The sequence below is a fragment of the Archocentrus centrarchus genome, chromosome 24 (genome assembly GCF_007364275.1).
Source record: "Archocentrus centrarchus isolate MPI-CPG fArcCen1 chromosome 24, fArcCen1, whole genome shotgun sequence".
Taxonomy (NCBI): Eukaryota; Metazoa; Chordata; class Actinopteri; order Cichliformes; family Cichlidae; genus Archocentrus; species Archocentrus centrarchus.
This window is the reverse complement of record NC_044369.1, coordinates 2,042,886-2,070,272: the sequence shown is the minus strand read 5'-3', so window position 1 is coordinate 2,070,272 and position 27,387 is coordinate 2,042,886. Positions and strand designations below refer to the sequence as shown.

Below are 27,387 nucleotides of genomic sequence, written 5' to 3'. Positions count from 1 at the left end.
TTTCACCACAACATAGCTGCACTCTTTTTAAGGCGACATGATGACATTGTTCCCGTCCCCCCCTTCTTGCCTCATCCCCGACCAATCAGAAGGAGCCGAGGTCCCCTGTGGATTTGGGGAGTGGGTGTGGGAGGATGGAGAGGCTGATGGAAGGTTGGGGGTGGGGGTGGAGGGGATTTGCAGATTGCAAAGCAGATGTACCTGAGGGTTTTATTGTATTTCACCCACACACACACACTCTCTCTCTCTCTCCACACACACACACACACACACACACACACACACCGACACTCACTTTCCCTCCTCCTCCTCGTCTCGACCCGGGCACACGCCAGGAGCCTCCTGCTTTTACGGTCTGATGAGTTTGTATAGAAATCTACACGTGCCTCGGCTTTATGTGTCTCTTTTTTGGGGGGTGATGGGGGCTCTGATTTGGTCACAAAAGAGACATATCCGTCCACATAACGGCACAAAACAACAGTACAGAAAAGTCGAAGGTAGGAGTAGAAACTTTGAGCGGTTAAAATACACATAAGAGGGAAATTCAAGCACGCATTCTCAACGTGATTTGAAATAAATGTCAGCAAAAGCAGCTCTAAACCTTAAACATTTTCATTCAAAACCCCGGCTTCAGAATTTGAGTTTAAGGCACTAAAAGACTGAAACAAAGCTGCCCAAGAACTGATTTGCGGATCGGTTTTACGCACCGAAAAGCAAAGTCAAATTCGGACAAATATCTAAACATCAGAAATAAGAGAGACGGATGTTAAAGCACCCCGGCCCTGCAGCATGTGCGCTGGCGTGACAGTTAACTCTGGACATATGAATCCGTCATTTTACGCATACATAATTAATAGCGAGCGGAGGGTGTCCTGCTTTGCATCACAATGATTGCGCTTGTGCAAGCTGTAGACCCATCTTGATTGAAAAGGAAATTGCAGTTGAAAAAAAATGGGAGAAGAAGAAGAAGTCCCCCCCCCCCTCCCCAAAAAGGCAATCTGGACCCCAGATACTGTCGGCGCGTGCTGCGCGTAATCAGCGCGCTTTTTCTGTCTCCAAATGGGGCAAACCGAGATTATCTGACCGTTAAACAACATCAAACCCCGCAGGTCTGACCCGGTCAGTCGGACAGCAGTCTGTCCCGCACCGTGAGGGATGATGGGATGTCTGTGCAGAGCTCGCGGACCCGTTTGGAAAGGTGTAAAATTAGGGCGTAAAATGGACGCGTGAGAGGACAAGAAGTGTCCGATTATTTTTATTGATTGATTCCAATTTTGACTGTTGGTGTGTCCAAACTGAGAGCCGATCAATAAACACTCATGTACGGACGCGGGTCATTATGACGCTGTAACTACAAATAAAAAGAAAAACGTTCCTGCATTTCACCTATTATACAAAAAAACAAACAAAAAAAAATCATCATCCGACAGTCTTTTATAAATCTTTAAAGTCTCATTTACTTAACTAAAAATAACCGGTTCCCACGTGTTTCCCTTTAAATCTACAAGTTTCGAGATTTCGTCAAATCAAATGTTGCTGCTGTTTTAAACGCACCTGTCAGCTCTGCTCTTACTCTGGGAGCAGGTGAAATAACCGAATTTGTGATGCTTTAAGAAAACTCAGATTTTAGGACAAAAACACACAAAGACCGAGATCATTTGTCCAGTGCGAGTTGTGTTCAAAATATTTTGTGTAGTTGAACTGATTTAAACACAACCCACAGTCTGCATTTCATACATAACGCTCGGTGTACGATAACAGGGACAGATGGAGATTTGCGCAGCAGTAACAGGTCACCACACAAAAGAAAATGAACAAACTTCTAAACAAATGATGCAAAACTCTCATTAAACACCGTGAAAACTGTTTTAATACCAGGACAGTGCGCCGGTATATCCGTGCAGTAAAGCTGCCTTTTAAAGTCACTCAGATTTCAGTGTCAATCTGACTTCATATTTCCACACCAGCAGCGCCTTGTTTTCTCAGCTTGGGGGTCCAAGAATATGTCCTGTGTGTGTGTGTGTGTGTGTTATTTTCCCGACAGGCCTCAGCTCAGCCTCATTAGCATACAGCTGTAGAGTGACACCCTCCTCCTTTTCCCCCCTCCTCCTCCTCCCTCCCTCCCAAAAGCCACACATCCACTTTCATGTGCAGCCCCTATAGGGCCCTGTGATTGGTCACACTGCTGCAGACTCACAGTTACAGTTGGCACATTGTATGGGGCCGGGGGCCGGGGGGTGGGAATGTAAAAGTATTCCAGGGATTCTCTTTTTATTTGGACTAAAATGCTGCACATTACACAAGACAAAGTAAGTGTGCGCCCTCTCTCATCACTGAGAGATGCTAAAAAAGAAATTATTAGATGAGCACATGAAAAAACAAAAATCTGTTATGCTGCACAAAGTTTCACTGTATTAATCCTGAATCTCTCACTGAAATCTCGATTCAAACGTGAAAACCTTTTGGTTTACACCGACCAATCAAAGCAGCTGTTTAAAAAAATTAATCGACTTTCCCAGAAAATGCAGATTTTTCTTAACCGATTGAGGGAAAACAAATGAACTTCATGTTTTTGGAGGGATGCAAATTGAATGTATGAGTTAAACAGTAGCTGATAGCATGTGTTCATTTGGTGGTTCCAGGGTGAAGTTTAATATTATCATGAGCATAAAATGAATCAGCCATCAGATTATAATTCAGAGCTTAAAGGTTTATTTTCAGCTTTAAATTAGCTGCAGTTATGAACGCCTGCGACACACAAACAAAACAAAAACACAATTAGACTTCACCCGAGTCTTACATAAAGTTACTGGTTAAACTCACAAGCATAAGTTAAGAAATCACGAGTCACTCGTCCTAGTGGAACTGCTGGGTGGAACTGCTGGGTGGCACAGCGGTGCCGTGGTTAGCCTCACTAGTCTCAGATACAAGAAGGATCCTGGTTTGAACCCTGGTGGGTTCCTTTCTGTGTGGAGTTCTCATGTTCCTTCTGGGTACTCTGGCTTCCTGCGACAGTCCAAAGACCTGCACGTTAGATTACAGGTGAGTCTGCAGCGGAGGTGAGGGGGAGCTCGGAGGGTACGGAATAAAGCGCTGTAAGAATGTGTGGTTAAATGTGGTCCGCAGCAGACAGTGAGACCAGAAACGTGTTGTTTAAAGTCAGACTGTTCCAGTTCCTGTGAAGGGGAAAAGGTGTGCATCACTTAAATAAGGTGTGACAGGTGAATTCAAACAGGTGACAAAGGAACACAAGAGCCAATCAGTGACAAGAGCTCAAAGGAAGTGAGAAAATGTAAATAAAAAGGAATCTAGATTACAGCACAATATCCACCTGTTTGATCCACCACTGGCTTTATCAAAAAACACTGTTCAGGCGCTGCCTTGAATAAAGGACAGTTCATTCAAAAATCATACATATTATTAGACATATTATTCCTCAGGTATGCAGTGCTGTGAGTATTTTGGTGTAAGGATTCCAGTTTTTGGACACATTCATGCTGTAAAGCTGTGACTCAGAATACAAACATGCTTCAGTGTTTATTTCTGCTCCGCTGAATTACCCTACATCCCAGCTGGAACGCCATCAGACCGCAAACTGACACCAGAGCAGGACACCGAGTCTCCACTACAATCCTGAACCAGCTCGAATGACTGGAGGTACACAACGATACACAATATAATTACTGCACCTCAAACAGAGTTGTGTTTGTTTGCCACGCTGTGAGTTCAGAGCTGTCCCGGGCACATGAACATGGGCAGCAGGTTTCGGTTGTAGCTCAGGTACTTCACGGCGCTGCTCCTCACAGCTGCTCGACTCTGCTCGTCTAAACGGTCAGGAGGGGGGAGATCCGTGTCGTCCTCCGTCCGCACCTGCAGAGACACAGGTGCAAAATAAAACCCGCTGACACGGCACTGTCCTATTTGGAGATATATTTATTCATTTTTAATTTCATCCACCAACTAGCAGGTTCTGATCGATCGCTGCCTCAAAGCTGCCACTCTGATGTTCCTCAGAGTCTCTAAACTCCTCACCTTCACACAAGTCATGCACGTTCTTTAATGCACCGCTGCTGAACTGTGCACGCAAACCGACAAAGTTCAGCCTCCTGACGAGCGCGATGTAGGAGGTGAGAAGGAGAGCACCAACCTTGAGTTTGGTGATCTGCTGAAGCTCCTGCTCAAAGTCAGAGAATCTGTCGTGGAAAACAGGCAAACAGCAGCTCTGCGTGAAGAAACTGGAGAGAAAACATTCGCATCAGTGCGCGAGTCCTTCATTACCAACAACCAGAGGCCTTAAAGGAAACGGCGCACTCTGAGAAAAAAATCCTGATTATGCTGCTTTCAGAACTGCTGGAAGCCAAAATCATAACTGAAATTACAATCTGATTAACACCCAGCCTGAAAGCGCATAATGTAAAGATTAGTTTCCACCACGGGTAACTTTCTTTGTAATTCGTGTGAACTGACCCTTTATGTCAAAGCTCAGCAAACCTTTGAACACACACACACACACACACACACACACACACACACACACACACACACACACACACACACACACACACACAGAAGCTTTCCTAAGTGTGTCGGCTGAATAAGCCTCTGCCGCCACACGGTCGATCAATTATCTTAACGGCTCCCGATGCCCTGTCAGCCTCCACAATGACTTTACGAGTCAGCTGACTGAGCGGCGTGACGGGGAGTCGGCCTCTGCGGTGGGGAGGCTGTGGCTTTGTCTCGTCCTGGACCGGCCACAAAGACAGATTGGGGAGCTGCATAAACAGATTAGGAGGTGGGGGGACAATAGACGTCCGTGTCTGGGGGTCATTTGTGTTGAAACCTCAGAAGCAGGTCACCTACTGTTTGACAAACACACACACACACACACACTGAAAGTTATACCAAAGGGAGAGGACAAAGGCAGCTGAGGTCCAAATCTTTGTGTTGTTTTGATGTGTGGAAGTGATCAGTCAGCGGTCACATGATCTCAGGAGGTTTCACCACCTTTAAGCTTCCTGAAAACGCTCCGAAGCAGCGAAGGCGGCTCGTTTCTGCACACAACTTATGCAAACATCTGTTTTTTTTAAAGCTGACCACCCGCCGTCTGCCTCGATTCAGCACCAAAAATTACACATCAAAAAGGGAAAAACAGCAGCTCTTCTGCAGTGACTGACGCGCATACGTGAAATTATACTCCTGCAGAGGGCTGGACAAGATAACAGGAACACTGTACAAACACAATAACAGCGTAGAAAACAGCAATCTGCAGAAGCTGCTTTGTGATTCTGACAACAGCGAACTAAAAGCAGACATCATGCGCTTCACCAAACGCATCATTTCTGCCAGTTTAGTCAAAGCGGAGGATGTTTTTACCTGCTGCATTATCAACACTACCAAAGCCTTCAGTAAACATATTAAAGAAAATGTTTGATTTTTATGAGGATTTGTATTCATGGAACTGATTATGTTTCAGCACTATGCTTAAATTTACAGGCATGAGACTGAAAGGCTGCAAACAGCCGTCCAGGATCGGGGAGCCGGTCTGGAGGAAGACGTGTTTCTTCTTCACTGAAAGACAACAACAAATACTTGAAGCGCACTCACTTTTAGTTTGACCTGCACATGCAGTCCTGCAGATAATCTGAATCCCAGCAGCCCCGCTGTGACTGCAGTGTTACTAAAACCGAGCGCCTGCAATTCATGTTTTCAAACTAATGAGGTGTCACGTGTAAGCAGAAAAAGAAACGATGCTGCGAAACGTGTCGCTGGTATTTTCAGCTGAATCTGAAGCTTTTGACCAGGATGCATCCTCTAATGTCCACAGAGGCTGCCTGCAGAAGCCAGTCAGTCCCCACAGGCTCCATAATAAAATGTCCAAAAGCAGAAATAAACATGTTTACAGCCTGATGCAAAAATGCTTTTGGTCTCTATAGCTAATTTATCTTATTACCACGTAATATTGTTCAACATGTAGACACATGCACTGGTCCTCCCAGTTACACTATGAAAGTCACCTGTATAGTGTTCAGATATCACCTGATTTTTTTGTTTTTTCCTTTTATAAATTATGCATTAAGTGTCTGATGTTCCAACATCAACAGTCATGTTTAAAACAATGACGTCAGCATGCATACAAGTAATATCTGCAGACGTGTAAAGCAGTAACTGTCGATACTTGTCCCACCTGTACAGGTCGCAGATCAGGCCCTGGTGGTAGCGGCTCAGCAGCTGGCCCAGCAGCTGCTGGTGTTTCATGTAGAGACTCAGGTAATTGGAGACAGGGAGGGGCTTCAGGGACAAGCAGGTGAGCTCCTCCACGAGCTCGTAGCAGTCGAGATGCAAGCAGAAGTAGTTCCCCCCCTCCGCCCGTCCCGTCACAACCCCCGTGTCCTGTAAGTTTACACGGAGCAACACGAGTAATGAGGATGTTAATTTCACACTAGTTCCACATTATAAAACAAAACTTTAAAAACAAAGCAAAATGCTTGAAAAGTCAATGAAAAATAATACAGACTAAAAACTCAGAAGCTCATTAATATCACAGAAACAAACAAACTAACACAAACATGTAATTTTAGCCAATAAAAAGTGTTGTATATGTTGTATCTGCAACAGCAGAACTCATGGATCAGTCTGTACAGTATGAGGCACTGAAGGCTTCGTGCAGCACATTTCATTAAGGATGGACGCATACATCCATATACTTTATGCACGTGTGCACCAACATGATGAGTCCTTGCTTCATCAGTTCTGCACTAAGTTGAATAAAGTTCAGTGCAGATGGCCTTAATGAGGAGTTGTTTCTTGCTCTCGTAACAAATATAATAACTGTTTGTTCCATCAGTCAGAAAGTGAGAGCTTACACGTTTAATGTGAGGACCTGTGTGGTCCGTGGGAGACGGTTTGCTGACATGCAGGTAGTGATACCCTCCAGGAAGCGTCCCACCTGAGGACAGCAGGAAACACGTGACACACATCGAGATGGGGGTGTGGTTAATATCAAGCCTTTTCAATAACTGATACTACTGTAAGTGATTACTTTGGTAATTACATGGTCACTGCCAAATATTTACATCATTATTACCAAGTTATTACTCCACCATTCCACGAGTATTATCAAATATAAAATATTAAGTACTACCAACACCTCAAGTTGACCTCAGAGAACTTCTGATGTGGACATTTTATAATTTGAGCATTTAATCAGAAAATTGTTCAGACATTATTTATAGTTCAGCAAACCAACATTTAGAAAACACTGCAGTGAAGAAGAGCAGTGATGTGAAAAGCCTGCGCTCTTATCAGCGGCAGATACTGAAGTGAGATTAGTTTCAGTGCTGAAAAAATTCAGTGGTATCAAAAATGGGACAGCAGCAAAAAAACCATAACTCGCATCCACCCACAGAGGAAAACAGAAGTGAGACAATGAACTCAGATAACAGGCGCCGATACGGCATCTGTGCTCTCCCTGAACGCCGAGATCTCTCTGAAAAGTTCACGTGTTTCATCTCTCCGAGAAGGGCGAAGCAGAGAGGCTGTCGTGTTTATGTAACCCGTGGAGTGGCCTTGGTCGCTCGCTCAGTGCGCCGCAGCACAATACGGCATTGTTGCGCCGGCTATAATTTGAGTGTCTGCCACAATAGCGTCGGCGGTGGGCGGGTGGGTGAAAGACTGGAAAATGTTTCACAAACACATAATGAAAAACACACTGGCGGTGCGAATTCTCTCAGATAAAAGCAGGAAACGACACGTGTGGACAGGAGGAAAGTCGGCGAAGGGAACATCGAGCTGAACCGACAAACCCTGAAAATACAAACCTGCAAACCTGAGATCTGCCGATCAATGTGAAGGAATTTTAAGATAAATCGGCTTTTCTTGGCCCACCGATGAACGAGTCGCAGTTTCCACAGCAGATTTAAAACAGCTTTGAATATTTCCATAACCAATAAACAGGGTCAGAGCCAAAACACCGACCCTGAAGGGAGAATGTTCTCATCATCGGGGGAGCAATGGAAAGTCTTTGAATAATACGGGCATTTTACAACGTTGGTGTATAACTAAGCACCCAGCTCAAATGATTTAGTCTGGGTTTAGTCTGCGCACAGCAGCTGCACGTCTGCAACCCACTCTGCAACCTGCCTCAGTGTCAGTGGTTCACATCCATTGGGTGCTGCTGTGCTTTTAAATTTGGCTTTTTTTCCATTTGCTGATTTGTTTCGTTCCTCTTCTTTATTTTTCTCCGTGGTTCGGTTTAGGCAATAAAAAAGAAAACATGAACGCTTTCTTGTTGACCAATGATGAGTTGGGAGTGACGGATCCACCACACTGATACCTTAACCTCGTGAGTCAGGGCACAGACCCAAAAGGACCCACAAAACGACACTGATTCCTGAGTGTGACTGTTTGAGGAAGCCCATCAGCTTCTACAGCAGGTTCAAACTGTGGGTTTACTTTCAGATTCGGGGCCATTTTAGGTGCATAGTTTCTAAACTATCCTGAGTCTCCAGAAACACTGAGCATATAACAATAACAATAGAAGGCAATCAAAACTAAACCTCAACTCGAACCACACCTTCAATCTTGGCCTGTTTGTACAGCGGTATGAGACGATTCGCTTCAGGAGGCGGCGCCTCGGCAGGCTCCACGGTCGGATCGAAGAGGGTCAGCAACGTGGACGCCAGCCCCCCGCCCACTTCCTTGGAGTTGAAGTTGGCGTGCGTCCACTCGTCTGTGTAGTAACTGCGGGAGAATTTGGTGACAGGTCCGGCGGCCCAAATGGATGAATCGCTGGTGTTGAAGAAGGAGTTTATGACAAGCCTGCCGTCGAATGCCAGGAAGGATTCGTTGAAGCTGTTGAAGGCGTCGTAGTCGACCCCTTTGTTGGAGAGGTTGATGAACACCTGAAAGGAGAAGAAGAAGAAGCATCCGTTCTCACGCTGCAATCTTTATTTGATTCCACAATCCTGATGTTTTTTTCTTCTTTTCTGACATGAACATCACATATTTAACTGTAAAATATGAGCTGCGGGCAGGAGCAGGTGTAAAACAGCAAACCTGGATTTCTCTGAAGGCAACAAAACACCATCACCCACCTTTAAATCTGTGAGAGGGATGAGAGAAAAGTACAACTCTGACTGGTGACTGTGTACGTGCAGCTTTACTGTCCAGTTTCTGACAGCATTTATTATCTCTGACTCCTGAAATCGTGGACTAGAAACTAAAAAATGAACACAGCCGATATGACACATATGTTGTAGTAAGATTGTTCTCAAGCGGTGAGACTTGTAGGAGGACTTTGGAAAACCAAGTATTGACTCAGATGATTAATTCTGGGTTATGACGTTCACAAGCTGCTCAGGATCAGGAGGACTGAGTGATGCCAAAGAAACATAATGTGCTCTTTGAAAAACTAAACTCTGTGATACTCTGTGGATTTGTACATACATCTGTCTTCTTTGTAAAGCCGCATCTTTTAAATGTTGTGTTAGACTGTCTGTCAGCACGTTACATACACACAGAGTCCAACAGGACTCAGCATGCAGCAGAATTTTAACAAGAAAAATCAGCACATACCCAGAAGCAGAATCATCCTCTTTCTGAGACAATGGAAGTGATGGAAATGGGAAACACACCAAAATCATTTTGTGCTTGACAAACACAGTTTGCTTCCAGGAGGAAAATTAACATCCAACCAAGAGCCACAATCTGGTGAATTCAGCCGGTCGGGCTTTTCCAGCTCCACCAGCACCTTGGCCACTAACCCACTATTGTTTGGATATCATTTCTTTTTGTAAGAACTAATAACCCGTCTGGGTGAGCGCGGAAAGCATCCGGCGGATTTTGAAAACCATCAGAAACTTTGACTTACTCCACACTGCAGATGGAGAGGCTCTGCATCGGTGGTGAATGATGCCGACGTGAGAGCGTCGGCTTGTTTGCCATTGTTAAACTGGGCCAGCACACAGTTACGGTGGATTCGGACCTTGGCGTTCTCCATGGCCATCACCGCGGCTTTTTCTACAGACGAGTCCGTGAAGCTGCAGACGCCTGGCTCAGGAGGAGGGAGGACGAGATTGATCCGAGATCCACGGATGCCGAGGCTGAGCAGAGTCTCCACGGTGGTGTAGACATCGAGGTTGTTGCCGTAGACGATGGCATTTTCTGAGAAGATGCAATGAAGGAAAAGTTTCATAGTGAGAGTTCGTTCAGAGAATGGTGTGACAGAAAAAAATAAACACACACACGAACACTCATTGTTTCTAAATCAAAAGTGCCGAAGTTTGTAAGATGGACATTGGTGTGATGATGGGAGCAACACAAGAATATGAGCTGAGCGAGCTGCACCATACACCTGCATAAATATAACTACGTGGCCATTTTCCCACATGAACTTTATGAGATGTAGCACAGAGCAGGAAATAACAGGTTTCACAAGAAATACTCACATGATGCAGTAAATGTGCCAGAATATCAGTCAAATCACGCCTCTTTTATTTATATAGCACATCTGAAAGCAGTGTGAGGTGACCCAAAGTGCTCTCTAGTTTTCTAATATGCAAAAATGAGAGTGGAGAAAGAAGTCATTGAGAGGCTGGCTTAAGAGACCTGGAGGGAGACTGTGAGGTTAAAGTACTGTGTCAGATATTGTGGAGCTGATTACAGATGCTGGTTAGAAACATCTGTAATCGAGAACGGGGACAAACACGACATACTTGGAGTCACAGCCGACCCACCGAGAGCTGGAAAAAGGATGGAGAACTTTTCTAAGTCCTTAAAACTGTCTTCAGGGGCGCCTGGGTGGCTTAGTGGTGAAGCCGGCGACCACATACATATGCCACGTTGCGGTGCGGGTGGCGCGGGTTCGCGTCCCGGCCCGTCGCCAATTTGCCTGCGTGTCTTCCCCTGTATCTTTCCCCCCATTTCCTGTCTCTCTCCACTGATGATATAAGCCGCTGTGGCCAAAAATGCAAAAAAACAAAAAACTGTCTTCAATCTAGCGATGGGTAAAAGCTGCTCTTAACAACACCGATCAATACTGATCACACTTCAACTGAGTTATCGGTCACATAATCCTCTCAGCTTGTTTAGGTAAGGAGCCGATGATGGAGAAAGCAAAATGATTCAAGTACTTCTCTGAAGAACTGCCTGTGGTGTACAAATTACTTCAAAACACCACAAAACCTCAGGACCATGGCGTATTTAGATACTTCAGTGCAGATCAAAGTGGGTGGTCATCTTATTGATAAGCAATAAGCAAATATTTTCTACAATATCTCACCTACAAAGTTTACTATTAATGGAAAATGTACTGACAGCTGACGGTGGAGCACAGACACTTGGAAATCCAATTAAAATGATACCTTCAACTCTGAAATCAGTGAAAAAAGCAGCTGCTGTCATTTCCACTTATTAATAACAGACATGAAATCTCATGACTGAAAACATTCAGATCCAAACTGAACGCTGCACTAACGGCTTTCTGAAAACAAAAAATTAATCTACGTGCATTTTTCTCCATTTAGGAGCTCTCGTATTGTTTCTGATTGTGAGCACAGGAGATGTTATTGTGCAAAGATACAATACAAATAATCCCCCTTTTTCAAACCGATCGACAAACAGCAGCTCCGTCTGCTCAGGTTTTACAAACAGCCTTGAAAACAAAGGAGAAGCCCAACAAGGGGCCCTCGGCTGAGCCACGGGCGACACGATGACAAATGAGAGCATCTGAATGAGACTTCTTCATATTTTACACAACATGCAAACTCACAGGAGTCTGACCTCATGCTTTGCTACTTGTAATGGACAGCGCCAGCAGGACCCTCGTTACAAAGGTGCGAGAGACAAAGAGAGCACAAACTGAAGTTTAATATGTGCATGAACTCACGCCGAGCCACTGTAAACAATTTCTTTTAATGAATAGTTTAGGAAGTAGATACTGTCTGCTTACAAAACTTAAAATAAAATAAAAACAACAGTAAAACCAATAAAAGACAAAATCAGAACTGAAACAAACAAACCTCCTCTGGGAGCTTTCTGTAACCGCACTGACCTGGAAGCAGTTTAAAAAATAAAAACTAACAGTTTTTATTTTTCCCCTAAAGTTACACGAGGTGAGAGAAACCACTCAGACACCGAGGTGATGATGTTTTAACCCGAAGACTCTCTCAAAGGTTCAGAAGTAAAAGTTTTATAAAAAGAGTTCAGTACACATACTGTTTTTTTATTTTTATTTGTTTATGTATGGGGGCGGGGGGGCACAAATACAAAACAGATCGAAGCAATCAGAGCGTCTCAGAGAGTCTATCCATCAAGAAGCATCACCACAGCAAAGTGACCTGGAAACAATTCAGGAAGGGATCGAGTTAAGTGGTTGATTTTCAAAATAAGAGTAAGGGGAGTGTCCACTGCAAATCCTGTCGTTCTCTTGGATTGGTCAATAAAAAGTTACCAGACATATGTGGATGGTTGTTAATGTACCTGGGCACACCTGAGCACAGTCTAAGGCTGTGGCTGAATATCGTGTGTTGTTTCATGTCGGTCATATTGAACGTAACATGAAATGATAATATCATAATAAGAATATTTTATTACGTTTTCCTGCAGAAGAGTTGATTTTCTTCCTATCCCAGCTGACCCAGAGTCAAAACTAATTTATTTAAAAGCTGGCAATACAAAAAAAAAATGGAACTACAGCGAACCATAAACACACTTTGATTAGTGACTATAGCTCATAATCTTAATTTAAATGCAACAGCTCGATCAGTGCAGGTTTCATTACAGCAGTGAAATGTTCAACTGCTGCTGAAAAATCAGATCCTATCAGCAGGTTATGGCATGAAATGGAAAACACAGTGTTAATTAACATTTACATGATCTGTGTGACTGAGTGTCAGTTCTGTTGATGGTTTCCATGAGCGGCTGAATGATATGTCAGTATGAATTATGGGATGTTATTATGGTCCAGTTAAAGAGGTAATAAAGGAAGCACTGAAGCACCTTTCCTGAGTGTTTAGACAACTCAAACAGCTCTTACTGTGGCTGCCACACCTCTGGGTCACTTCACTTACTCAGGAACCTTCCAAACACCATTCAACTGCACCATGAGAGTGAGGAAACAAGGTACTGCTACTGTGTATTATCTGAGTCACATTTATTTATCCATTTAATAAACTGAGGCAACTTTTTCAGCTTAGATTTGACACAAAGCTGATTCTGGTTTAATGTCCGAGCGTGGAGGTGAAGCTTCTACAGGCTGCTGCTCGTGGTCTCTATCCATGGTGCTGAATGAGGGGCATGTAAGGTAAGTTTGAAGCATCACACACTGCTGATATACTCATGATTAATGGTAAAGAGCACACACAAACACAGCCATTTGCTTTGAAAACATACCACACACTGTTCGCCTGACACAAACACACACAAAAAAAAACTAAACGCCCAGCGAGGACTCCGGCTGACATCCACGGGGAAACAAAACACCACCTCAGTCACTGTCTCTCATATAATCACTCTGCCAGTTTGGGGATTTCATTTTGCTACAGGCGGTAATAACGTCTCCTCGATTGTTGCTTAGCATTTGATGGTTGGATGGTGCCGTTCCTCCACTGTGAGCATTTTTCAGCTCTCAGCCACCAATAAAAATGCAACAGCACTAAAAGTGCGAACATTTAGAAAGTATCTGTCAGAGAAAAAAACCCCACTGTACACCTCACACCTGTACACGGTCCCTGAGTCATCAAACGTGGATTCATCCACAAAGCGTTCCTTCCTGATGGGACATACTTTCACCTGTTCTGTTAGCTTTAAGCTTTCTGTCACTGCACAAGGTCACATGGACTCATGAATTCATAAATGTTGCCATATGTTGTTTTCCTACTTCAGAACACAGGAAGCATTATATTTAATAGGTTACAGCTGCACATGCTCATTTGATGATTATTAATTGTTGTGTTCATGCAGGACACATCAGTTCCTCCTGCCATCTTTGTGAAGTGCTCATAGTCTCTGTGTTGGTGGAACTGTTACATTCAAATAATAAAAAGTGGTACAGCTCCTGCCTGCTGCACAGTCCTGTCTCACGGGTTGTCTTTAGTTGTTTTTACACCATTTCTTTTTGACTTGTACTTGTTTGTATTGCCCGTATCAATTTTAAAACTGAAACTAGATATTTATTTAAAGCTTATTTAAACATTGTTGGAGGAGAGTTATAAGGCGTTTAAACATGAATTGAAACATCTTTGTTTTTCTGTTGGATTTGTGGTAAATTAGAAAAACAGCTGCTGGGACACAACAGATACAACTGCACCCGAAGGCTGAGATTTACATACACTCTGTTTTCCTTTTGCTGTTATTATTAAAATATGGAAATAAACATGGTATCTGCAAAGATCTGCCTCTGCAATTTGCATGTATTAATGGTTTTCCTTTATGACTGGAATCAGCTAATTAGTATGTATAAAAGCCTCACTCTAGATCACTGCACAATTCCTTCAGAGAGCAGATTAATTTTGCTTAATGACACTGTGCATTTTCCCTGCTCTGAAAAGCCCGGCTCTCAGAAAGTGATATGATAATGGAAAATGGATGGAAGAGGCCGACCTGATTCACGGAGATGAAAGATTTCTCTGCAGCTAATTAGCTGCTAATTATACCAGGGCACTTCAGCAGTGACTGGCTGAGTAATGACATACTACTACAGATTAATTTTAGGTGTTCTCTTTCTGTGTGTGTGTGTGTGTGTGTGCGCGCGAGTGAAGTTTTTCACTTACCCTCCAGCTCCAGAAAGTTGGCGCAGAGCCAGCGGCGAGCAGCCGTGCAGTCGTGGAGGTCGTTGAGGGTGAAGAGGTTGGAGGGCACGGGCCCCGTGTATCTGCTGTGAGTGGAGTGCAGCTGGCTGTTTGTGACGGGTTGGCTCAGATCCACACCAGTGGGACACGGTACCTACACACACACACACACAAACACACACACACACACAGAAGCAGGCCAATTAGACCAAATGTCTTAGACTTCAGAAACCGTCGAGTAACTGTACAAACATTTAAAAAGAGACATCATGAAAGGACCGCTGGGATCTCAGATGTTGCCTGCGTCTCACCATTAAGCACAAAGTGTCCTTCAGCATGGACAACATTCATATAACATATAACAGATCAGCTGTTGGGGATATTAATGACCTTGGGTTCTCTTGTATTTATTGAGTCCTGGTCCCTGTTTCTGATTGTGCTGTTGTGTTAACCTCCTCAGTCTGCTCCCCCCTCTCTCATCTCTGCACCTGTTTAACGTTCTCTGTTTCATGTTTAGTGTGTTTTTGTTTGTTTCCTGTTTTACTTTGATAGTTGTCTTTCTCTCGAGTGTTGTTTTGGTTTTTACTTCCTGTCTGTATGTGTGTCTTCATCTGTGTTGATTACTTTCACCTGTGTCTTGTTCCCCACCTGTTTCCTAGCCTCAGTCAGTCTCCATCTGTATCTGTAGTGTTTTTGTCTTTGTCACAGTGTCGGTTTAGCTCTGTGCTGTTTTCGCCCCCTCGTACACTTCCTCTCTTTAACTTATCTTTTTCCATCAGTTTGTGGATCTTAGTTTTGAATTCCCTTTTTGGTCTTTGCATTCAGCCTAATAAAACAGCGTGTTTGTGTCTGCCTGAGTCCTGTGTCCTCTCCTTTTGTGCTAAAGTTGACTTTAAAGAGATACAATAAACTTTTTTCTCCTCCAAAAGTTAAATTCTAATGTCAAAGGAACAACACTAACATAACACAACACTAACACAACACAACACTAACATAACACCTACACAACACAACACTAACACAACACCTACACAACACAACACCAACACAACACTAACGCAACACCTACACAACACCAACACTAACACAACACCTACACAACACAACACCAACACAACACTAACATAACACAACACTAACACAACACAACACTAACACAACACCTACACAACACAACACCTACACAACACAACACCAACACAACACTAACATAACACAACACTAACACAACACAACACTAACATAACACCTACACAACACAACACTAACACAACACCTACACAACACAACACCAACACAACACTAACACAACACCTACACAACACCAACACAACACCAACACAACACAACATCAACACGAGGACGTCACACTGAGTTGTTGCCATTTGTAACTCAGGTAAGGGCCGAGTCTGTGGTGCCTCTTGGTGAACAGGCTTAAGCAAACAAATAAATAACTGCTTAAACACTCACTGACCATTTTATTAGGAACACCTCTGCTATCTCATGTAGTCAAACACAGCTGTGTCAAGTGTCAAAAAAAATGATAATACCATTTTATCTTTATTATTTAGGGTGTAGTGGGTGGTGGTGGTTGTATCTACACTGTTTCCTCAAACCAAATAACACGCATGGGGGGAAATATTTTCCACATTTTTTACACTGCAGTGACAGCCCTGCTGTCTGAGGGAGGACTTTCTACAGCTCACATTAGAGAAGCACCAATCATCTCACCCGATACTGCAGGCCTGTACAGAGGATGAGGTGGTCGTAGAGCACCTTCTCCCCACTGGACAACAGGATGTATTTGGACTTCCTTCGGATGCCCACCAACTTCCCCGTCACCACACCGATAAAGGAACGCACTGGGATCTGTGCCAAGTCTCTGCTGCTGTATGCATGACTGCAAGAAGACAAGAAGAAGAAACTTAAACTAAATATCAGTTGGATTATTTTAGGCTCATTTTCAGTGTAGTTACGTTGTAATTTAAGCTTCCATAATGCTGATGACAGACCTTCAGTTGGCAGTTTCTAATAGGACCGTTTTCTTTGGCCGTTGTAGTTTCATACAGCAGCCACTCATTTTTCAGATTCATTAATATAGCTGTGTGCAAATTTGATTATATACAGTGCTTAAACATATTAGACCACCTGTCACTAAAACAACACAAATATTTCAGAAACTTGTTTAAAAATAAAATTTTGTTATTTAATAACAAAATAACAAACTGAATTCACATTTTTATACCCAAATTTGAGCAAAACATTAAACCACTAAAACTAATTTTTCTGTTCTGCATGTCTTTTGGCATCTTAATGAAAAAATAATGTCCTTCATTATTTTTTCTGTTTTGCTGTAAAACAGTAAATTTGAAAATTCATCAACAACAATATTTATATTTTAACATTAAAAATATTTCAGTTAAAGAGCTGGTTCATACTGGTGGATTAACCATTACAGAACCATAAAGATTATTTTGGTAATTACCAATACTGTTAATCTGGGGCAGCTGTTTCCTTTGTTTCCTGGATCACAGCCGCTCTGACAGAAAGGCCACAGTTGGTCAGGTTTGTGGGACATTAACGAGCAGCACGGGGGCTGCACAGCGGACTGCCGGGGCTCCTTTTCATACTGTACACAGCAGACCGCAAATATAATTCTGAGTCCTGCCACATTCAGGAACACTTGGATGATGCTGCCATTGGGGCGCGTATCAGGAATGATACATAGACTTGAACATTAGCAAATGTGCAGCACACACACTGACACTAACTCTCCTTAGACATTTGCAGGCAGTATTGCCTGTAAAGTTTCTTCCATTCTAAATGAAATAAACAGAGAAACATTTCATATGGAGTTGCATGTTACCTTCTTGAACAGTGTGTGTGTGTGTGTGTGTGTGGGGGGGGGGTAACTAAGGCTAATTACACCTAAAATTATCACACACATTGAGTGTTTTCCAAACTGTCTAATGGTATGTGGATACATATCCAACATGTTTGGGAATGTGAGACGCCACAATAAGGTTTTCCATTTTCGTGCCCGATGTTGTTCCATTCGCTCACCTTGTGGAGAGAAATCCGATGTCCTCGAGGTCGCAGTCGCCGGGGAAACCGTGCGTCGAAATGAGGGTCAGGTTGTTGAACCTCAGGTGAGGGCTGTGAGGGAACAAACAACAGCGAGAAGCACGAGTGCTTTTCCACATAATGCTGTGAGCACAGAGTGCACGCTGAGAGCAGGATGTTTGCTGGGGAAGGACTGAAATGCAGTCACTGAAACATAACTCCTGTTCCTAAACCAAGTGTGGAAAAAAGTATGGTTTTTAATTCTAAATAACACGTTCTCTAAAACAGTTTTATACACAGCTCTTGTGTGACTTTGGAAAGCGATGCCAATCGCAGTGACTTTAATAACCAGTTCTGATATGTATTTAATCACTAAATGATTAATCCTTCAAAACAACTATCATCTCTGCTGTTTTGATGGACGTCAGTGGAGACACCTCCTTCCAGCTGAGAAGACCTGGGAAAACATGACGTTCCTCCAGGCTTCACAAATGATTTATTAGCTGCCAACAAGTTATTATTCCCACCATATTCCCCATTCCTGAACCAAACTGAAGGGGTTTCTTTCTGCTCGGCTATGGAAGCTGTATGACCCCTGTCCCCTCGCGTGGATGCATGTGCTGAAGCATTCACTGCAGAATATTCTGTCCCAGCTGTTCAGCCACAGCGGGCTCTGCTCCTAATGTAAAAAAGCCGGCCGGTCCGGCCAGAAGTGCAAAGTGTTTAGTCGGGTACATCTGTGTGATATCTTTGCTGTATCTCTCTTTGAAGCGCCTCGAGACGACTGTTGTGATTTGGTGCAATATAAATGAAACTGAAGTGAAGATCGAGCAGAGCAGTGAAAATGTATAAGGCCTAAACCTGCTGATCAGTGTGTGCTGGTTGGCAGGAAGAGTTATTTATATGCTGGTGTGTGTCTGGGTCATTCTGATGCAAAAAAAGGAAACCGATAACAGTTACATTAGTTACTTCAGTATAAAAACCAAGCAACACTACAGCTCCTCTGCAAAGTGGACACAAAGTTACTTTAATGCTACGACGATTGTGACGTTTATATATGTATATTTATATGTTTATTCTTGAAGACCTGAGGAATAACAGCCTGTCCACACAGGTGATTTCACCTCCTCTCAGGTCTGTGTGGGTGTGTACACACTGACAGTGGACAGCTGGCCTGTTGGGCTGGTATGACTTTTGCTTGTGGACACACACACACACACACACACACACACACACACACACACACACACACACACACACACACACACACACACACACACACACACACACACACACACACAGTACACCACTAGTTCACCTTTTGCAAATGTAAGCACAAAGGTAGGTATTAGGTAATAAGATTAAACTATAACATAACTGTTTACCACTTTAGTTTAAGAATAACTATAACACAACAAAAGTAACTTAACCCTTTTCATCTTTTTAACCAGTTGTTTAAATTAAAATTCAGTGTGTATATTCAAAGAAACACTGAAAACACATCAGATCTCAATGTGAAAAAATGCTGGATATCTGTACTGACATGAAGTGGGTAAAGTGTTAGGAATGACAGGATGCCACATGAGGCCAGGCATTGTTGTGCATCCGGAGGACCCAGGACCCACCGCACCTGCATAGGGTCTGACAGGTCAAAGATACCTGATGGCAGTCAGGGTGTCGTTGCCTGGCCTGTAGAGGTCTGTGTGTCCCTCCATGGATATGCCTCCCAGACCATCACTGACCCACCACCAAACCGGTCGTGCTGAACGATGTTACAGGCAGCAGAACGTTCTCCACAGCTTCTCCAGACCCTTTCAGGTCTGTCACATGATCAGGGGGAACCTGCTCTCATCTGTGAAAAGCACAGGGTGCCATTGGTGGACCTGCCAGTTCTGGTATTCTATGGCAAATGCCAATCAGGCTCCACGGTGCACCTCAGGCCCTCAGGCCACCCTCATGAAGTCTGTTTCTAAATGTTTGTTCAGAGATATTCATACAGTGGCTGCTGGAGCTCATTTTGTAGCCCTGCAGTGCTCATCCTGTTCCTCCTTGCATAAAGGAGCAGATCCTGGTCCTGCTGATGGGTTAAGGACCTTCTCCTGTCCAGCTTCCTAGAGTAACTGCCTGTCTCCTGGAGTCTCCTCCATGCTCTGAGACTGAGCTGGGAGACACAGCAAACCTTCTGGCAATGGCACGTGAAGCGTATGCAGACAGAGAAACTGTAATGTTGATATTATACAGAAAACTGAAGCCTATGTCTGAACTGTTGTACACCTGAGAAAAGAGCTGCGTTCAGCTCCGTCAGAAGAGAAAAATGGTTTCATGAACTCAAACAGCGGCGCTCTGATTACCAACCTGCTGCTCGTTCACTGTGCACACTGCCTGTTTAATACAGTAGAGTTTATATACACCTGACTGTACACAGCTTCGTGGAAACTGTAACAACGTGCAGTTTTCATGTGTAAACAGCTGTGGGGGAGTGCGGGGCGTTTAATACTGCCGTCCCATCCTCTTCTGTTCTGAACACTCAGCTTGCTGACAGGCTTCACTTTGTCGAGGCTGACCAATGTGAACTGCCTGAGGTCATGTGACGTTTCAGCAGCTCATCTTATGTTTGATTCAAATTCAACACATTTTTAACATTCTACCATAAATGACACACTTTGATGCTTTCCTCATAAAACCACTCTGTTTACCAACCTAAGCATCTTTACAAAGCTGGACATTCTCCAGCCCGCTAATGCATGTGTGGCTCCTGAGCATCAGAAGCTGCAGCCCTCCTACCTCCTGTGAGTTTACTGTTGACAATATAAACCATCTCTTGTGATGCAAATGGCCTCTTTTGTTGCGGCCTACAGGACATTACACAGCTGATAACGGCAGTTCCAGCTCCTACGCTGGCTGAATAGCAGCGTGTGTGTGTGTGTACCTTGCGGCGTCCAGCCTTATCACACTGACACTCTGATCACCTCCTGCTCTGTTCTTATCTCTGCTTCCTGCTAAATTAACGCCCACCGGCACACATCGACAACACCAGACACCAAAATGCTGCTAAACAGATTGCACGTGGGAGGGCTTTTGTTTCATATTACTCACTAGTTGTACCAGTGGATCCATGTCAACCAGGAGAGATCTGGTAACGCGTGATGGCTGTGCTCACGCTGAAGAGGTCCTTTAAGGTAATATCTGGCATACAGGATTGATGAGTCTATGAAAGGACCGAATTAAACAAAAACAGACAATTTTACCTCTAAACGATCTCACTATTAAATCTCCTGCACATGTTTCTGCCCTCTGGCACGAATTAAAAAGTTCCCACTTTTTTAATAAGCTTTTGCATCGTATGGCTCATTATACTGCACATTTAGTTAAGCTGAAATATCTCAGATCCCTCGATGAGGCTGACTGCAGTATTAGCCGCCCGCTCCGTGTTTGTGGTTGGCACTCAAACACCCACCTATGGGGCTGAAAAATGAGGCTAATATCAGTGAAATTCTATTTTTTATGAAGGCGCAGCCACACAAAATGAGTCACTGGCTGGTCACACCTTGCTTTGTCGCTGCCAGCTGACGTTCCAGCCTCCAGCTGCCTGTGTAAACCTCCAATGTAAACCCCCCTGACACACGTCAGCTAACCTTCCCTCTCATCTGTAGTTTGTCCCTTTGGTCAGCAGGCAGGTGTCCAGACCTCCACCTAAAGTAACTTACTCATTACTCACTTTTAGGTAGACAGCAGTATCATGAACACATGACACACATTTAATATTTTCATATAACAAAATCCAAATATTTCCAGATGAATAATATTTGCAGCTGGATCAGATCAAATCGCTTCAGGCGGTTTGATCTTTGCTTTTTGACATGAACATGTAAATAATAACAATAACATAATAACACAGGAACAATCAGACGGTGACTGCAGTCAAACTTTCCTGTTAATCTGTGCCAGAAGATGGATTTTTGTTGCAGCACTGAGGCGTTATGGCCCATTACTGGTGTCTGGATGTGACTCTGGATTTGCTCTGTTATCTGCCGCTGACAGACAGCTACGGTGACCCTGCAGTCTGACCACGGTGAGCAGAGGGCCGAGCTGCCGCAGAGCTCTTTATCTGTCTGACCCCGTCCCAGCCAGTAATGGAGTCGAGGGGGTTGGGGCTGCTGCTGCTGCTGCTGCTGGGCTGGAATCAATGAGCACAAGGAAATCTGTGTCGGGGTGGAGGGATGGGAGGGGGTTGGACATTTGGGCAGGGCTGATAAGGGGGGCCCCCTCGCAGGCCAAAAGTGACCCATCTTTCACCCTTTAAATGCGTTGCCGCCTCACCATTAGTCCAGTGGACACTAACTGCCTCATTAGTCAACTCATTAGTGACAGCAAACACAGATCGCTGCAGCAGATCCTGATGGGGGAAACAGTGGAGTGGCTAATTAAAGGGGGCCAGCTCTGGCCCCGCTGAATGCCAGGCCTCAGACAGCTGCGCGCGCCTGCCCCGGCACCGCCGCCGTGCCAGCCTTCCCGGCTCTATGAGCGCTGAGAGATCTCACTCTCACAAAACAACAACCCTGGTTGCCTGGCAGCTATCGGCCGGCTCTGAATCAGCAGCCCTGCGCTTCTTATTATTTGCTGGAGCAGTTAATCTCAGAAAGCAAGGACGAAGGCAAACACAGACTGGAGTCAAGTGACGAAAGGCGATAAAGAAATGAGAGAGACGCTCGAGTGAGACGCTTTGGGTTCCTCGGACGGTTTTTAAACAAGATCACTTGAAAAACTTTCCATCAGAACATCTGCCACATCTGTCTGTTTCAGTACCTGCATCATCACCATGCTGTTCTTTTTTGCCACATGTAGTGTGAACCTGTTTGTCTGCATTCACTGCCATTTATAATCCACATCACTGCCTGCCTTTTATCACCTGTCTGAGCTGCACGCACACACAGTTACTGACTCACACACACAAAGTCTCTCCTACACTTCGAGAAGTTTTACTTAAGGACACATTTTAGTGTTTCTACTGCAAGTGTCACCACTTCATGATTCTTAGTGCCATTTACACAGACTGTATATAAAAGATGGATGTAGCCATGACAACATCAGGCCCTCTGTTTATTAGCATTTTGGTTCTCTGGGGCCCTGAAGTGACCGTATTCAGCTGATTTTTGCTGTTTTATCATTGATTGAGTTAATCTGGCTTTGCTCAGCGCCACTGCATTTCCTTCAAGTTGATGATCCCTTCACAGTCAAAATATTTTGTTTTTATAAAAGTACCTGGCTTATTTTTAATGACTTCAATGATATGATATGAAAAACATGCATACACTCCTTACTGTCATGGTCCTGGGTCTGCAACCGCTTGTTTCTTAGTTTATGGTCTTTTGTAGTTATGTTACCTCCTTGTTACTGTTTTCTGTTTAGTTATATTGTTTCATGTATTCCTAGTTAGTTCCTTTGCTTTACACCTTAGTTCTCTCTGTGTTCCGTCCTGAAGTGTTTCCCTCTGCGTGGAGTTTCTTTTGTCATTTTTCAGTGTCTGTCTCCCTGTGTTGTGTCTTTTCTGCGTCCCTTTTATGTGGTGTCAAGTTTGCATTTGTATCAGTCTTCTCACTTCCTGTTTTATTTTGACACCCCCCTGTCTCTTGCGCTTTGTGTTTCGATTTACTTCCCTGAGTCTAGTTAGCGTCATTCTGTTCAGCTGTTTCCACTCCCCCCTCGTTCCCTCTGTGTATTTACTGTAAAATATGTGGTACACCTGGTCTGTGGGTTCCTCTGACTCTAACTGGTTACTCTTACTCGTGCTGTTGTTGGCCCGTCAGTTAGCTGTGGGGAAGTTCAAACAAAGAGCTGCCTGCACACGCTGAATGTGTTTTATCTTTGTTTGTTTTTTTCATCTCTGCTGAGCCTCCTTCCCTGTTCTGACACACTCGTTATTACACACACAGTTTTATGGTGGCAGTGGTGCAGTGGGTAGGCTGACTGCAGATGCTCGTCTCTGGATGAGTGATCTGGAACCATCATTTCGTTGTGTGCCTTGTGCGCACAATGACAGTGAGTTGAAGCTAACAGTTTTATCCACATCCACCAACGTGCAGTTGGGATTTTGGAGGATGTTTGCACTGGGTGAAAACCCCTCTCCATATGATGTCCATAGGTACGAATAACAGCAGTCAAAGACAAGCAGGTATGTCCAAGCAGCAGGTGAGCAAGATGGGAGAAGTCGGGGCAGAGACTAACTTGGTTCTAATAGATCTACAGTAGATACAGTAGAAAGCAAAGGTTTAGGGTTACATCAGGAGGGTGTTATTTTGGTGGGGAATAAATGGGAATATGTAATCTCGAACACAGACGAGTTTTAGCAGTTTAATCAATGCCAAGAGAGGAACTGCAAACATGGAATCATTTAGTGCTGTATTTTTTATCATTTACATCAAACATGACTAAACAGGATTTATTGGAAACTACTTTTAGAGGTGAAATAATATTTGTTGCTGTGAGTATTTGAGTCAGTGGTACTGAGTCAAAACAAAAAGGCCTACAGAGTGTTGATGGTAATGCAGGAACGTGTCACATGTTGGTGTAACAGCGGCACAAAGGAATTATAATACATGCATCAGGCTTTGGTCTCAGATAATCCTTGTTAGTGGCTAACATTCATGGCAGCAGAGCTGTGTGCGCTGTCCTTGATGGGAACTTGGAGATGATAAAGTACATACACAGTGCACAGATGGTGAGAGGTTCCTGTGAGAGGCTTAATAAGGGCTTGAGCAAATTTTTGCCCCAGGGTCCCAAACAGAGGAAAACTGCCACAAATCTTAAAAATATACCCACAATCGATCCAGGAGAGAGATTACACAGAGGAGTAAGTTCAGAGTCAGACTCACCAGAAGCAGAGCATCTCGAGGAAAGCTAAACCTGTGTCTGAAGCTCCCACCATCACAATCCTGGCATTAATGGTGACCTTTGGCTCCATGGTCAACTTTCTGCTGACGAGGCTGAGAGCGAACGGCGCCTGAGAGAAACAAAGAGACGAGGCAGTCCGTCACATTCACTGGTCCTTACCTCCATCTGGAGGACGCAGCCCTCCCAAAATGACTGATGCCATTTTCAGAAAATTTAATAATCCAGCAAATGCACTTAGCATTACATAATGGCCCGTCCAATTTCTCCCATTCACAATTCACCAGATTTCATCAGGGTGACTCATCTGCCTGCGAGCTTTCAGCTGGGGTCCTTTGTAGTCTGTGACATTTAAGCAAGGCTCGTGCTGAATCTTACGCCTCTGATGCCTGCACCGGATGGACGCCATCAATCATCCTTTTCACGGGTTTTCAAAAAAGTTCCCACCAGTTTGAGCCGAAGCAGCTCGAAGCAAACATTTCAGAACTGAATTCATCTGATTTAAAGACTTTCATTTTAAAGCTCCTCTTATTTCAAACACTGCACATTTCCAACAGCATTTAAACTACATCCAGGGAGGAAGAACTTCGATGAGCCACAAAAATATGCATTTCTGTCATTCTTTGGCAAAATTATACAAGTAATATGAATCACATTTCCTGTAGAGCATATTTAATTTGGCCCAACATGAACATCCCAGCGGGGTGGGATCAAACGTGTGACCTGACAGTTAAGGAACCCTTTTCTACGATAATCGCAACAGCGTCCCGCAGGAATGGCTCCAACACGGTGTTCCAATTTCCCATTTCTCCAAGGCCAATCGTCCCTCTCGCCTCCTCTCACCGTGATCTGAGGCAGCTAATGTCTCCTTCATTTTCTGTAATTAGGTAGATTGTCCCCACAATGCACCTTGTTGGATGAAAACAGCACTGAGCAAAAAAAAAAAAAAAAAAAAAGGGGGGGGGGGGGGGGCATGGGTGAAATTAACCTTTGTGTGATATTCAAATAAATTTCCACGAGGGCATGTGAGCCCGACATCTGTCACATACACGGAGGTGTTCTGGCACAGGTTTGACTGTGGCAGCAAAATAAAAGCAGCCTGTGGGTGTTTTATATGATGAATAAGACAAATGCAGCAATAAAACCCCTGTCTCTAAAAAATATTTTCAGTTGAGCCCTTTGTTTAACTGAAAATATTACAAAAATAAAACAAAAAAATGTAGTTATCTCTGGAAAAAAATATTTATTTTGGACTTTTATTTTGAATTTGATGCTGGCAAAAAAAAAAGGCTGGAAGAGGTGTGTAACACTTAAACGATACTTTATGGAACAATTAAGTAACAGAGTAACATGATTGTGTATCAAAGAATCCCACAGATGCTGAAAGCCTCCGGGTTATTTTTATTTCAGCAATATATAATGCAACTGTATGAGCCTCTGTGTGTAAAAATGGCTGTAATTACTAAAGGCCAGATTTGGTCCTCGAGCCCATTTTCATCATATACCTGCACATGTTTCTGTAGACTTAAAATCTCAAACGTGCTAAAAATATATGAAGGTAATTGTATTTTTCATTTTATCAGTTGATAAGTTGTCTCTGTGCAACATGTTGGAAACAGGGTTGCACACGAGCACCTTAGAAACGTCTGCGAGCAGTAAAAGTAATTTTGTCTTTATTTAAATTTTGAATGCACAGGTTTCAGACTGCATATGCAGCTGCAGGTAAAACCAGGTTAAATCATGCAGCAGCCTCTGAGGCTGAAAAAAATGAAGTGAATGCTGTGGTAGCAAAAACCGCAGTTCCTCTAATGTCCACTAGAGGCCGGAGAGTCGGTCCCCAGCCCCAAAATAAAAATGTCCAACTTCACAGCATCAAAAAGCATGTTTGAAGACTGCTTTACCTTCATAACAGCTTCACACAGGATGATTTCTTAATAATTGATTTCTGAATAATGAATAATGATGGAAAATATTGCTTACTGTGTGGTGTAGACCATCCAACATGAAACTAGTATTTTATAAGTCTGTTACTAATGAGGAGATATTTGTGTGTTGATGGGTTGCACTCATGTAGTTTAGGGGTGTGGGTTTAAGCCACTCTCTGCGCCAGATGTGGTCACTGGCTCCAAAAAACCAACATGGGTCCAAAACAAACAGGAAGTCAACGGGTACCAACTGCTGAGGAGTTAGGTTTGGAAAAACAAGAACAAACTCACTTTAATTTCCCACATGCAATTCCTGAGAGATGTGGTTGACTGCTATTTAAATGATTTTACATTTAGAAACATAAACATCCAAAGCTACACTGAACATGAACTGAGCAGCACACTGGCACTGATAAGTCTGTGACAGCAGGATTTTTGCTGATGAGTGACCTGCCGTGTCGTCTGGGCTTGAAGATCATCTCGTGACCTTTATTTGGATGAGCCTTTACCCCGAGGGGGAGAGAAAACAGCTCAAAGCAGTCGTTTCTATTATGGTCTACATCGATATCAAGTGTAGGAGTTTTCTGAAAAAGTAAGAAATATTGAATAAGACAAATAAAATTGAGATTTTTTGTTTGAAAAATAACATTTGAACAAAAATGGAATCAATGTATCGAAGCTGAACTGGATTAGTGCTGGCTAACAGGAGCAGTTTATTTAGATGC

The 27,387-nt window shown here is 43.6% G+C and overlaps 1 protein-coding gene across 5 annotated transcripts in view; it reads right to left on the bottom strand.

Annotated features, from left to right (window-relative positions):
• Positions 1 to 2,729: 2,729 nt before the first annotated feature.
• Positions 2,730 to 27,387, bottom strand: part of cfap61 (cilia and flagella associated protein 61) — a 54,064-nt gene continuing 29,406 nt past the window's right edge. For 2 of the 5 annotated variants that reach the window (XM_030721207.1, XM_030721209.1), the window contains 10 exons: positions 24,722 to 24,849; positions 17,850 to 17,942; positions 16,518 to 16,686; positions 14,769 to 14,940; positions 9,869 to 10,161; positions 8,573 to 8,900; positions 6,864 to 6,946; positions 6,185 to 6,390; positions 4,148 to 4,235; positions 2,730 to 3,870 (listed from right to left, as the gene is read on the bottom strand). In XM_030721207.1, the coding sequence (XP_030577067.1) occupies positions 3,727 to 3,870; positions 4,148 to 4,235; positions 6,185 to 6,390; positions 6,864 to 6,946; positions 8,573 to 8,900; positions 9,869 to 10,161; positions 14,769 to 14,940; positions 16,518 to 16,686; positions 17,850 to 17,942; positions 24,722 to 24,849 (1,704 nt within the window). In that variant the 3' untranslated portion in view covers positions 2,730 to 3,726. The remainder of the gene's footprint in view (positions 3,871 to 4,147; positions 4,236 to 6,184; positions 6,391 to 6,863; positions 6,947 to 8,572; positions 8,901 to 9,868; positions 10,162 to 14,768; positions 14,941 to 16,517; positions 16,687 to 17,849; positions 17,943 to 24,721; positions 24,850 to 27,387) is intronic. The other 3 variants (XM_030721208.1, XM_030721210.1, XM_030721212.1) reach the window with 3 other exon arrangements.